General features: G+C 45.3%; 1 protein-coding gene and 1 long non-coding RNA gene across 2 annotated transcripts; both read left to right on the top strand.

The window, feature by feature from the left end:
* The first annotated feature begins 259 nt into the window (after positions 1 to 259).
* SAP18 (Sin3A associated protein 18) lies at positions 260 to 3,644 on the top strand. The gene is made up of 4 exons (XM_062577337.1): positions 260 to 370; positions 515 to 624; positions 2,080 to 2,202; positions 3,160 to 3,644. The coding sequence occupies exons 1-4, from the start codon at positions 299 to 301 to the stop codon at positions 3,314 to 3,316; spliced, it is 462 nt and encodes a 153-aa protein (XP_062433321.1). The 5' UTR covers positions 260 to 298; the 3' UTR covers positions 3,317 to 3,644.
* A 2,082-nt stretch (positions 3,645 to 5,726) lies between these two features.
* LOC134141247 (uncharacterized) lies at positions 5,727 to 7,259 on the top strand. The gene is made up of 3 exons (XR_009958569.1): positions 5,727 to 5,988; positions 6,617 to 6,786; positions 6,886 to 7,259. It is a non-coding gene; the product is annotated as an uncharacterized LOC134141247 (long non-coding RNA).
* Positions 7,260 to 14,537: the final 7,278 nt, after the last annotated feature.

Below are 14,537 nucleotides of genomic sequence, written 5' to 3'. Positions count from 1 at the left end.
CCCGGCAGGCAGCGCTTGCTGCAGCCGTTTCCCTCAGGCCCTAAGGCGAGGCCTGACGGGCCGCGTCCCCTCCCCCGCCACCGCCCTCAGCGGACGCGCGCGCGGTCAACGGCAAACGGTCAACTGCCAACGGCCACGGGACGGGCGTGGCAGCCCCGCCCCGCCCCGCCCCTCTCAGCGCCTGCGCGCGGCCCACCCCGCCTCCGGGCTGCGCGCGTTCCTCTCGCGAGACTTGAACCCGCCTCCCGAGACATCCGGGGCCCCGCGCGAGGCTGCGGCGGCCCGTGGCGGCGGCAAGATGGCGGTGGAGTCGCGCGTCACCCAGGAGGAGATTAAGAAGGAGCCCGAGAAGCCCATCGACCGGGAGAAGGTACCGGGGCGGCTCCGCGGCGGCTCCTCCGCGGGGTGGGGGCCGGAGCCGAAGCCGGGGGGGGGGGGGGGGCTCGGCCGTCGGGCTGGGGGGAGCGGGCGGCGTGGGGCGGCCCTGACTCTCCCGTTGCGCCTCGGCCCGCAGACGTGCCCGCTGCTGCTGCGCGTTTTCACCACCAACAACGGGCGGCACCACCGCATGGACGAGTTCTCCCGCGGCAACGTGCCCTCCAGCGAGCTGCAGATCTACACCTGGTGAGGGCGGGCCCCGCGGGGGGCGGCCGGAGCCGCGGCGGGCCGCTGGGTACCGCGCGCTTTGCGGCCCAGTCGCGGAATTACGGGTGCGCGTCCTCAAAGACCCGTGTTTCGGCACGTCTTTGATCGTTGCAATGCAGACAGCACAGAGGTATTTTCTTCCTAACTGGTGGTTAAATCTATTTTTAACAAGCCAGTTTTTCAGTAGCAGTGGTTGTCCTAGAAGCTCAGGAGTGTTGTCTGACCTGTGGATTGGTTTAAGCGACTTAGAGCCTCTTGAGGGTGGGGTAGCATTTTTTTTTCCTTTTGTATAGTCAGGTAACAGCAGTTTAATAGGGAGCTGATTTTCATATTCATTTCAAATCTTAACTTGGAGAACTACTTTATATTGTGAAAACATTAGTTCTTGTGCTAGGTGTTTTGAAAAACGCCTTTCAAAGCGATTAGACCATTTTCTAATCCTGTTTCTCCTTTGAGGCTTCTGTTAGGGTTATGACTTGTATGTCTGTGTGTAGTTGAATAAATCTATTTTTGTGGCTAGCAAAGCATGCAGTTCTAATTTACTTCTTAATGGGCTTAATGGACTCAGTCTAGGCTATTGATGATGTCTGAAATGTTTGCCATCTGCAGAAGTCAGAATGGGCATTGTGTGTCTGCACACTGCTCTTTGGTTACTTTGCAGCTTGGAGTGAATATGCAGTCTATATAAGTAGAGCTGCTTTAGCTGTTATGATTGGGACCTTTTGTTCTTGGAATTCTAGAAGTGTGCTCTAGCCCCCCCCCCCCTTTTTTGTTGTTGTTGTTGAAGGGCAGTTCTATCTGCTAGGGCAGAAACGTAAATCTTAATCCAAATCTATTTATGGTTTGTTACACCTGCATTTTGCCTAATATGTAAAAAAAATTTTTAACATAATTCTCAATTTAGATGTAGAAGTACTTAAGCTGTATATTGTGTAAGTATATAAAACTGGCCCTTGTTTAAGCTGTAGCTTTGAGAAACCTGTAAAAGCAGATCTTGAAACATTCCTGGGGGGGGGGGGGGGAAGACTTGTTTAATATTACAGTAAACTAGAAGCTAAACTATGATTAGAAGGACTTAGCCTGAATCTTTGTGCATGTTTTTAATGTTCTGGACCATATTGCCTCTAATGGCCAGTAAGTAGGTGGTGAATTATTTCGGATGTTAGTTGATAACTAGAACAAATGCTAGTCACCTAATCTTTGGATTTGAATATGTTGTTTGAAATTTCACGTAGGTGAGAAATAAATGGCTCACTATATTGTTTAAACATGTAAAACTATAATCATCTTATTCTTCTTTGCACGCTTGGCAGAAAGCATGCAAAGAAATGTACAGCTAAGTAATGCCAATACATTGTGTTAATGGGTTTTGAGAAATTCTTCTTTTATTATTGTTTTCGAGAGCATGAACCACTTTGTTGTTGTTTAAACTAGGATGGATGCAACTCTAAAAGAGCTGACAAGTTTAGTGAAAGAAGTCTACCCAGAAGCACGGAAGAAGGGCACACACTTCAATTTTGCAATTGTTTTTACAGATCTTAAGAGGCCTGGATACAGGTAAATAGCATTTCTTCTCCAGGTTTACATAAGACTGCGGTCATCAGAGTGGTAAATTGTTTTTCCATCAACACTGACTTAAAGTCCAGAACACGCAAACTTTTAAAAGTAGATAGGAGACTACACGATGACCTTTACAAACTAAGCTTTGTTTAATGACCATCATAGTTCCCAGAGCAACAAACATTTTGCTCAAAGACATTGGTCACTACATTGTAACCACTCAGAACAGGGATCTACGACTTGAAGTAAAGGTTTTTCTGGTGATTTGAAGAGTGATAGGTCTCGTATCTAAGAGTGTATATGACTTTTTTTTTTAAGTGATCTTGTTGTAGTTATCCTGAGAACACTGACTGTCCCTTAGTGGCTAAGGGACAATTTGGCCTCTGGGACCCTGGCTCCTGCTGAGCTCTAGAGAGGCTGTCTGAAATGATGGTGTTAGACATGAGTCCCTTGTCTTCCTATCATCCCTGTTTGGCTTCTTATGCCAGTTTATCACCTGAACTGTATTATCTAACCTTCCCCAGTAACCAGTGGCTATATCTCCCCCTATAATCTGTGTGTGTGTGTTCACGCACATGTGTGTGCGTTTGGGGGGGGGAGGTTGGCTGGTTGTTCTGTTAGGTTTTTTTGTTGTTGTTTGTGGTGGGTTTTTTATTGAGTGGGGTTCCTTCCCTCCTGTCTCTCTAGGTATTACCATTAATGTAGTAGCAAGTTTCACCTCCATCCTCACCCTCCCACCCCATCAAAGAGAAGATTTAATGTAGCTTTTTTTTTTTTTTTTTTTTTTTTAACCCAGCACTGGAAAAAAAGGAACCATACTGTAAACATAGCTAAGTGTCAGAAACAGTGCAGATGATGAAATAGGAAGGTTGTAATGACCTGAACCTGTTCCTATGTGGGACACCTAAACTCTGCTTCTGTTGGCTGACTTCCACTTTTGTCCCCTCTGCACAGGGTGAAGGAGATTGGCAGCACGATGTCAGGCAGGAAGGGCACAGATGATTCCATGACTTTGCAGTCCCAGAAATTCCAGATAGGAGACTACTTGGATATAGCAATTACTCCTCCAAATCGTGCACCGCCCCCATCAAGCCGCATGAGACCATACTAAATAGCTGCTTCTTGTATGACTATTTTCAGTTTATTCCTACTTGCTGTTCTAAAGCAGGCTTTCTTTTTGCTTTTGTTGCTAAGCAAGAACACCTAAAAACAAAGCTAAGTATCAGAAATGAGAATTACCTTTTAAACCTTAACTTTTGCCGAATTTCTTTAGAAGGAAGACTTTTTAGAGGCATTATCATCCTTTTCCTGATTTATTATAGTTTGAAAAGTAAGTTCATGTGTCCAGTATTTCATGATTTCTGTAAAATATGACCAGAAATATTACAGGTGTTCTGTAGTTCTGTCTTGTTTGAATAAAGATTGATGTTATATTTTGATAGTGGGTTTTTTTTGTTTGTCTCTAACTGGATTTTCACAGAGAAACTCTGAAAGCAGCTTTTAAGCAGAAGATAAAATCTGTAAAAGTAGGGCCCAAAGCCTTTGAGTGGTAACATTGGGGCCTGTTGTATAGGAGTAGGTGATCTAATGGGGATTCTTTTCACAAGAGGAGACTTTAAACCACTGATGGCTGGATTTGGAAGGATGAGCCTGTAAAGAGTATGGCTGTAGGCAGGGCAGCTCAGCGTTGTTCTCCCTGCTGACCTGGGTGTGTTGACTAGAGCAGAAGGTAGAGTGGTGTAAGGCTGGATGTCCTCCAGCGGGAGAGTGTGGGTGAAGACAGGACATTGGCTTCTCAGGGCAGTGAGCAGTTGTTCCATTGTGTATAGGGATGATGCTAATCCGTGATATTCTGGAGTGGTCTCTGTGGCACCATACATCCTAGGATATTGAGGAGCTGCTGACCTTATTGGAGAAAGGACTGATTCAGCACACTTGTCTTGCTTGAATTTTAAAGAGTTTTATACTTTCCATTTTTAAATATAGCATTTTTTTTTCAAGTCTCCCATTTCTTAAGAAGATAGGATGTCTGTAGGGATCTGGCTGGAAGAAACTCAGTGTTTTCAGATGAAGGTTGACCTAAGTGGCATGAGGAACAGGCCCAAAATATTAAAATAGCATGGGTGGGACTAGTTGAATAGCCTGTATTTTCAACCTAATGAAAATATAATTGTAGGCTCCCTGCCCACAGAAGCTCTTGCCTACAATTTAGATGAATGGAGGGGAGGGTGAAGCAGCAAGTTTGTGTGTGAGGAAGGGAGTCTACCCAGGCCCTGACCACCGGTCTCTTCTTGACCTGGTAACCTGGGGAGTGGAGGCTGTGAGACAGTTGGCTCACACACGTTCAGCCATGCTAGGTCTCCTTGGCAGTTGACTGCAAAGAGTAGGTCTGCCAGCTGTGAGGAGCACACCCAATTTTAGCTTCCATAGCCTTGGGAAGATCTAACTGTTCAGTAGACAAAGTAACTGAGAGGATAGCTACAATTTTGAACATTACACAAGGTGACTTTACAAACACTTGCAACATGTATTGAGCACCAGTTCCTCAGATTACTGCAATCTGTGGATGTCAGGGACAAAGCCAAGACAACTGGCAGTTCAAGCATGGCTTAAAATGTGTTGTAAGTTATCGATGAAGCTGGAGGTGGTTGGTGGATGTGTAGTAAATGGCTTCCAGAAGCTCAAAACAGAGCAAAAGGCCGTGGAAGGGGCTTTCTGTTGTCCTTGGGGAAGCAGATCTCCAGTCTGTGAGCTGGGTGCTGCTCTCAGGGAAAGCAGCTGATGCTAGTGCACTTTGAAGGAAGAGGAGAGACAAGGGAGGAGCCATCTCCCAAGAAGTCAAGGTGCAGAACTGAAGGCTGAGGCCTGCGAGCCAAGCGCCCAAAGCTTGCCCGTTTCCTCTGTCACTGTGGAAGGACACCAAGGAGTCTCAAGTTCTACCGCGTGTACCTGCTGTCCTAGCACCGTGTTCCTCTGCGCACGGGCCCTGAGCACCCAGCTGGCCAGGGAAGAGTCAGGCTCTTGCTTCCTGCACATTGCGATGCCATGTGCTGAGAGAAAGGCAACACCGGGAGTAGAAGTGGTACGCAGCAACGTTCTGCTCCCCAGAGCCTCACCCTCCTCTTCTCTGCCCTCTCACCCCTGGCAGAGCAGAGGTAAGGCTGAAATGTTGCCTGCGGAGCAGGAGCTCTGCTTTCTGTTGCCAGCTGTGCTTTTTACTATGGGAGTCCTTGATACAGTGTAGCCTGAGCGATTTATTGATACAGTTCTGCTTGTGGTTGACCCTCTTCTGTCCCCTACACTAGCTTCTAAATTAGGGAGTTGTCATCTCAGCTTCCGTTCGCAGTCACCTGCATCCTGCGGTCATTTTTTCCCTTAAGGCAGAAAAGGTTGAACAGTGGTCCTCACCCCTCTTGAAAGAGCGGCTGAGAAATGACGGTTTCCCTGCTGCTCTGTGGGGAAGAACAGGAAGCCTGGAAGTGGCAATGCCCCTAGTCCAGCATGGCTGGGGGTGGGATGTTTTCCCAGGGTGAGCACAACCAGCTCTGGAGCAAACAAGAGGCGCTCGGAGAAGCTGCCGCTACTAGAAGAGAAGCGCGGATGTTGTAGTGGGCACAGCGCATTTTGTCACCGCGGGCAGGTTGGGGCAGACTTGGGACCGCTGCGGCAGACGGCGGAGCAGCAGGCTGGCTTTTGGCACGTTACGGACCTGGGCGGACGGGAAAGCAAGACCACAATGGTCTGCTCACCATGTGGCATCATCAATGCTGCAGAATGAACGAGGTGAGTCCTGTGGTAACTAGTGTGTAATTCCATCATTTAGCAGCTTCCTACCAAACACTGAGAGGGAGACCTTCAATTAGAGGTGCACAGGAATCTTGGCATTTCCTCATTTTTGTGTTCTGGTTCTTGCTCTGACTGTCTTTAAGCATAATTCCTAGCCATTAAATGTTGTCAATTTATAAAGCAACAGCACCAAGCAAGCCTACACCTGTGACTCGTGGAGCTGCTCTGAAGGTAGTTTGGCCTTGCTTCTGGCATGGGATACAGCCACAGTGAAGGGTCAAACATACTTGTGGACACAGCCCAGGGTGGGTCTTCACACGCTTCAAAGGAAAACAGGAACACTCTGTTGACTTTATTTCTGGCAGCCTTGGAAGCAAAATGATTGAGAAATGAAAAACAGAACTGCCTTCAGTAGCAAAGCATTCAGCGCAAATGCTCAGGCGTGGAGTTTCACCTTCCCGTGACTGCCACAGAAGTATGAACCTCAGCTGACCTCTTCTCTGAGTGCCTCTGGCTAAACATCTGTCTAAAAAGAGATTTGCCCTTGAACACTTGCGCTTCACACACAAATGTAATGCAGAAGCAGAGTTTAATTTTTCTCTTTTTATTATATTTTTTTTTTAAGAAGAAACACTTGAGAAGTCAGTGCTGCTGCACGTTCCCTAAATCCCAAATCCATGGCACAATCAACACCAGTGACAGCAGTTAGGAAATCAGACATCAAGCTACAACCAGCAGTTCTGAGGTTAGACAGCGTCAGGATACAACCATCCAGATGTTGTAAGAGCTGGAACTGTAAGTGATAAGCTGTTACTGGCTGAGCTCGTGGTGCTCAACAGGGAAGTCACTCGTGACACCATGTCATTCTTTCTCATGTGTCTCCTTCAAAACTAGTAGAAAAGCTGAAGAAGGATGTCAGTCACCGAGAAAAATGATATATTTACAACGCTGTCTGGTTTGGGGAAGTTAAAACACAGCGCTAAAGTTCTGCGGTGGTGAGCAATGAGGAACGCGACAGGAGGCGACAAGGCAGCCACGCAGGCGGCAGCCCGGGGCTGGGGCTCGCCGAGCCCACGTCCCAGCTGGAGAAAGCGGTTTAAGGGGTTATTTATCAGCAATTTCTCTACTGTGCACCACAGCCTTTACTAATGTGCTTAAAACTTTGTTGATAAACGGCAAATTGGAGGGGGTGCAGGGAGAGGATGAAAGAGGCTTAACGCACAGATCCCCCCATCTGGGATCCTGGTGCAAGGGCTTTCTGTGGCGGGGCGAGGTGGCGCGTGGGAAGGCGCAGTGCTGGGAGCGGGCCGCCCCTCAGACCTGCGCCCGCCCGGGGCCGGCCCCCTTCAGCGAGTGCCCAGAGGTTCCTTCCGCCTGCCCGAAGACATCTAGTGTGTTTATTTGCACAGGCCCGGGGTGGGGGTGGGGGTGGGGTGGGGTTTAGTCTGCCCCTCTGTTTTGTGCCTCACTGCAGTTAAGGGGAGGGAATTTGGCCATTTCCAAGGGATAGCGCTGAGGGTAAGTGACCCCCACTGGGCTCCTGGTAGCGGGGACCTGCTGCTCTGGCCAAGGCAGCATCCCTCCAAGGGAGGCTTCCTCCTGGGAACCACAGCAGGCCTAGACGAGACTGTTAAAAGATACTGAAGCTGAAGAATGCTGTGCTATACTCTTCACACTTCCCTCCCTGGTTCCCAGCTGGTTTCTAAGCCTCAGTTTTGCCTGCCGGGCAGCTCTGAGCAGGAATGGTGCATGCTGTGCGAGAGCGGCGCTCAGGAGCTCCGCAGCAACGTGCCATAGAAAACACCGCACTCGGATCCATCGGCCAACAGGCCTCTGTGTTCAGAGAGCGCACGAGGAATTTTTGTCCCTCATCGAAGCAGCTGAATGAGGTATGTTTTTCTTTTTTTTTGATGCTGAAAGCAGTAACAGACACAATTCTGAGCTTCCCAGCTGCACTTTGATCAGAAACCAGCCCTCTGCAAAGCTCACTTTTTAAACCTAACTGGCTAACTTAAAGAATTAGGGCAATAATTTTCCAAAAAAGGGTGCCCTGTTCTTTTCATTTCCTTTCTGCAACACACAGATGTAACCATCCCAAGCCAGCTGGGAGATCTTGCCTCCTGCCCAGGCCTTTCCAGGGGTACCAGAGGTGCCTTCCCCCATGCAGGTGACCCTCCAGGTCTCGTCTCATCCCTTGTCCTTCATCTTTGCCACTTCAGAGAGGCTCAGTTTTTCCCCTGCCTTTCAGCAGTGAGAAATGTCCGCCTCCCTCGAGCACTCATCCAGACCGTCCTCTTCCCCTCTGCCAGGGTGTACATTGGACTGGGCTCTCCCACGCCAGCTGCAGCCGGGAGAATCGCTCCACACCGGCCCAATGCGCAGCAGAGCGCCTGGATCCTGCTGCAAAGCTGAGGAAGCCGCTCCCCTTCCCACCCTTGGAGCAGGTAACCTGGTTTGCTCTGCCCCTGTAGATGTCACTTTGTGATACTTTATTCATTTTGATGACTTTGCTGCTCTTCCAGGCTTGATTTCCACCCCTGCCCCAGAATGGTCCTCTGCTCTGCCTCCTCAACTACACTTTGTTCTTAGAATTAACTTTTATTCCTTGGATCAGCCATCTAAACCAATGCTTTCTTCAACTTAATAAGAAAAAAAAAGCACCTTTTAAAAGTTAATAAATAACATGCCTTTTACATACTAAAAACACCATTACATTGTTACTTTTTGCATAAATATTGTTGCTGATGGTGATTGTTATACAGCCTTTCATTTAGCATGGCTAGAAAAGAAGTCTCAGGCCTTAAACTAAGGACACTGACATTCTCCCCTCTACTTTAATCCACCAATGATTTCAGTGCATTGTAACATGCCAGGCTGTGAATAGCAACAGCCAAGGGCGGATGCATGTACCATCCCTGCTATAGGAGCAGGAACCTATAATGCAGGAGCGGTTAAATTAATGTGCCAGACTGAACTGCAATGGCTGAAGACATGACACAGCTGTTCCCTGATGTGGGGCAGAACGTTATGGGTGGCAACCTCATCAGCTGCCATGGCTAAAACTAAGCTAGACTGAATCTGCAGGCCCAGATGAAGATGGTCTTGAACTGTGAGGTAGAATTCCCTGGGTCCTGTGTTAGCACATGAAGGAACAGGACAGAGCATCGGAAGAGCAGACATTTCCTGCCACACCATGGCAGTGTGATCCTATGTAAAAGTCTTTACAAAGAGCTTTGAGAGAGGCTGCCTGGCTCTCTGGTGAAGTGGTTCAATTCCCCCTCTAAGAAGCAAAGACAAGCCTAGCATATACCCTTTGCTACTACACTACGTTACCTCCAGCACATTCCTGGTTCCATCACCACATTCTCCTTCTGACTGGAACGACTGTGAAGATTTAAGTTTTGCTTTACAGCTCTGCTCAAAATCAGCAATGGCAGCGATACAGTGGAGAAAACTGAAAAAAATAATCAGCAAGCTCTTACTCTTGCTTTAGAAAGCACAGAAAAATGATCTCAGTAAAAGGTCTCTGAAATCCTGTAACAACTCGATAACAATAGCCATGGTACTGTTCAGCAAAACACTACTGTATAGTAATGAAACAGCTAAGGCAAGAATTGCCAAAACCAAGGAGCTTCAATTAACTGCTGCTCTTTTCTCAGCCCTTGTGTCTAGACATTACTGCAGATCCACCTTTTTTTTTTTTTTTTTTTTAAAAAAAGCAAGCAGCAGATCCTCTGACAGAAGCCGACACTGAAGTATGCAGATCGTAAATCACCCTCCGTCTGGTGCAGCTGCAAAACTGAAGCTGTGCCCAGCCACAAATTCTTGTCATCGGAACAGGCAGATGCCTGGCCAGAGCACCAGGGAACCATGTCCAGCTATCCTTCTACTGAAATCTTCCAGCAGAAAGTCATGAACTCGTACCCTAGGCTTCGGGGGCAAAAGATGGAGCGCTCCAGCAGCGGTCACAAGCAGTGCGGTGCTAGCTTGCTGTTGAGCACGCCACTCATTGCGTTCTGTTCAAAGAGCTGAGCCAGAATGGGAGGGTCAGCTCGAATGAGGAAGGGGTGAAGGGCTTGTGCTTGAACGGGAGCAAAGATCAGGATCTCATGCATTTTGCAATCTTGAATGCTTGATTATGGTCTCACCAGCACCACAGCCAGCATGGTCAGGAATGAACCATAGTGCCCTGCACCTACAGAGCTCTCTGCCCAGGGTGAGGCTTTTCAGAATAGCTCTCTGAGCAGTGATTTGGGTCAGCTTGCAGATTGCATGAATAATTAACCTTGCAAAACAACAATTAGGTATTGGCGGGTGGCTAAGCTGGAATGTCCTCCAGTAGCAACTGATCTGATGCAACTGAGGGAGAGGAAAGGTGGGACCATGAAACAAGGCCTTAGCTTGGTTTGCAACAACTGCACAAGCACCACTGAGGGAGTACAACTGCACAACTTAACCAGAAATAAAGTGTGCCAAAAACTGGAAAAGTATTTGACCACGTTCCTGCCCTGTGTTCAGCAATATGACAACTTTTCTTCATTTGTTCTCCTCCCTGGAGAAAAGCCATTGGAGCAGAACATCTTCTTTCACTGAAGATTTTTCCTGTTACAACATGTGCACATATTTCATACATACAAATACAAACACACTTTTTATTTTTTAAAAAAAAATTCAACTTACTTGTTCCTGTGTACTTGAGTTAAATAAGACAAGGTCAAATAAATTCATTGCTAGGCAGCTCCATACCCTTATCTCAAATGCCTCTTTGCTAAATATGAAGTTTCATGGTTAAGTTGATGGATAATATAGCCAGTGTGGCTCACAGAAGTTGAGCCAGTAAGGTTGGAAGGGACCTCTGGAGATCATCTAGTCCAACGTCCCAAAGATTTCCTGGTACTGGTTCCACTGGGGCTTAAACCCAGGACCTTCAGCATGTAAAGCAGATGTGATAACCACTACACTTATCTTAGTAGAAGGTGTATTTCTGTGGAACAGCATATATGTGATTCCACAGTATCGGCCCCTGGATATTGCCATTGTTCCTACTAAATGTTAAAATTTTGGTATTGTTATTCCATGGAGAAACAAGGCACAAGACCGTGAATAATATTCCAAAAATACAGGGCAGCTCAACATCAACTACAGATGTTGTGGGGACACATGCAACCGCCATGAATACTGTGATGGCCGAATAACGACAAGTGGTTTTCCAGAACACGGAACAAAATAAATTTCACATCTTGAAGAAAATTTTAAGCATCCATGAATAACCAAGCAAGTCTGGACTCTAGTTACTTCTCCAGTAATTTATAAAAACATCAGTGAAACACAACAGGAAGCACTAAAAGCAATACCTGTCATTTGTTCATCTGACAACCATCTGTGAAGTTTAATTTCACCATGAGATTTGTATTTCTGTTTAACCTCAGGCAAAATCTTTCCAAGATAACAAAGCCTTTACTACTTAAAGGGGCTTCCTGGGCAGAACAATTTGAGACATTCCTTTTATACTAAACGTGGTTGAAAAGAACAGCTTCTTCTAGCTGACATTTTTATGTAATGAAACCAATGCAAAGAGATAAAGAACGGAGATTAAGAATGATGTAGTGAATGAAAGAAAACTAAAAGTCACACTCTTTTGGTTGCTTCCCAGATATTTCTAAATATTTCAGTGCAATTTCATGCTATGGTCAATCTGTTCTGACTGCAGGCTACCACTGGAAGACATGATTCCATTCTCACCCTTCTCTTACATCTGATATGCATAACAAGGTTGAGTTTGAGATTATTGATCTCAGTAGGGAGGACAAACAGGAAAGAAATCAAGATATTAGTCTTTTAGTGGCCCAGTGGAACTAATCCATTGTAAAACTGCACAGCCTTTAACAGAAGCAGCCCTCAGTTAAATCAGATTTAATCTAACACAACAGTACCTTGACTCAACTTTGCCTGTTTTCAGGCCACTGCTATCCCTCACAGAACTGGCGTAGTTGTTACTTATTTAGCTGCTGCTTATCCAAATTGCACTTCTGGACAGGCTACCAGGTCAGATTTACCCTACAACTACCAACACGTAACTTTTGTTTCAACTTCTTTGTATCATAAAATCTCTGACCTGTCTGTCATATTACTTTAGTGTGCAGCTGGACAAGCATTTCTTCCAGAGTAATGCTGGCTTAAAAAGGGTCTTAACCTCATCTAGCCCTATGGCTCATGATTGTTCCAATATCTCAATTTGTGTGGTCATATGATGACTACACAGCAATATGTATGAGGGAACTTACCTGAATAAAAACAAACAATTTTTTTCCACGGGGCTATTTTGGATCAGAATCAGCTTCCAAGGCTGCTGTTTTCACTTCTGCCAATTGCCTCTCCACCCAGATACTCAAACTACAACTTAGGTGTTACTGAAAAACTAGTCCATTTTATTGCTGACTACATCTACTTCAGTGCAATATTCCTCTTTATACCAGAAGCATTAAGTACATAGAGTAACATTATTTGTATTAGAGTAGTTCTGTAGGCAAGAAAACAAAACAAAATTAGTCAGATCTCATTTGTAAAATCCAAAGAATAATCTTATGTCAACAACACTGTCATAAAACCTTATGGTCTACTCGAGTGATTAAGAAGATTTCAGTTGTCATCTTGAAGAAAATCTGTACCTTAAAATATCAGCTGAATCACTCCTTCCTACTAGTTAATGAAACAACTACAAAAAAGTGTTGTTTCACGCGCAATAAAAAGAAAAACAAGTGGCTCATAGTGAGAACCCAAACACTGCTAGGTAACAGCATGATCCCCCAATGGGGGGAAGACAGTGCAGTGCAAAGTTGTTCTCAAATTAGGCAAATTGAGTAATCACATTTACCAGCTCTTCTGGAGCTTACACAGCCATGGAGTGCTGCGTAGGGAGAATGCAACCCCTCCAGCTGCGTGCTGGTAAGTCTGTCTGGCTTAAGGATTCTGGCTCTCAAGCATATTTTGTACCTTTTTGGGATCATGAAATTCAATGGCTACCCTGTCAACTAGTTGTTCATCTATGAAGATGCTGGAAGTATTCACCATTTGATGAAGTTGAGTAGAACAAGAAAGTTTATTACAGCGGAGTCTGATTTTTCCAAGCAGCCACATAGCATCTGAGATGAGAAATTTACTTAGCATTCAAAGTATTGATCAGACTCAGAAAGCAGCATACAACAATACGTATTATTTTTAAGCAGAAGCTGGCACAGAAAAATGACAGTGTGCCCAGGCCAGATCCAGTAAGTTCTCCAGTTAATTTGGCCTATACCCATCTCATAAAGTGACTGAATGGCAGGGAAAAGGCTCCTATACTTGCTAGATTTAGCCAGGGCAAGTCCCTCTAAGCAGCCAAGCAAATACCTGCAGGCATTTCCAGATGTTTGCACGAAACTCAGAATAACACATGCTTCTCCCCATCTCCTGAGCCAGTTATTCCATTGTCACCGGCTGCATGCCTGTACGTGAGTGACAAAATTTTAACAGTCAACAGAAGACCACATACAACTGATTAAGAGCAGTACTGGAATTACTCATCTGACACTGGTAAGGGCAAGTTGGCTCTGAACAAGGATACATCGTTAGAATTTATTTTGGACAAAAGTAACATCTCTGATGGAAGAAGTGCCAATTGCTATGACTACTAGATACCAAAAAAAGCACCAAACAGGTCTGAGAGCTTAAGTTTGGTCAGCTACTAAAGGAAGGTACTTGCATTATTGGAAATGATACCATCACTTAAAGAACTCATGTGGCAACAGCTCAGGGGAGAGTAGAGCAATCATCAACATGCTTGCAAATCTTTCCAGTGGCCAGAGATACAACCAGTACCAACTGCACAATATTTTCAAATAAATCATATTCAAAAGTCACCCCTTAGCTTTAAAAAGGGACAGAGATGCATAGCACCTAACATGATATCTATGTAATAAAATGTAATTGCAAGAGAGGCATGTCTGATGCTTGGCAATCAGACAAGTAATAAGAGAGCCACCTGGTGAAAGAGTCTCTCTCTGATACTCCTTAATATTGCAAAAGTGACAAATATTGTAGAACTGCTTTAAACAGTAAAACAGTAGTCATTTTTCACATAAAAAAAGATTCCTCTTTTCTGTTAAAGTAACACATTCCAAACTCAGTCCTGCAAAGATGTTCTAGTGATACTGTACATCCAGAGAGATTCATTTTCTAAGGTAACATACTCGACTTTCCTTTATTGTAACCAGCTACACATCTCTACAATCTACTGCAAATGCAAGCATACACAAGAACAAGAGAATAGAACAAGGTAAGTACTATACAGTACACAGTCCTTTTTGAAGCATATATATATTGAAAATGTCACACAATATATTTTTATCAATAATTTCAATTAAAAATTTGAGCACAAAGTTGTTAGTTTTAACAAGCTGATCCACATCAAGCTTTCGCCACAAAAAAGCCTTCTTCCTTTACGTGGTTCTTTACCTCCCTTCCCTCCCCTCTGTATTTTCTATCATCTTTTGCTTTTTGAACTTGCT

This window comes from Rhea pennata, chromosome 1 (assembly GCF_028389875.1).
Source record: "Rhea pennata isolate bPtePen1 chromosome 1, bPtePen1.pri, whole genome shotgun sequence".
NCBI lineage: Eukaryota > Metazoa > Chordata > Aves > Rheiformes > Rheidae > Rhea > Rhea pennata.
The sequence above is the reverse complement of the archived record's forward strand: the minus strand, read 5'-3'. Positions and strand labels throughout refer to the sequence as shown.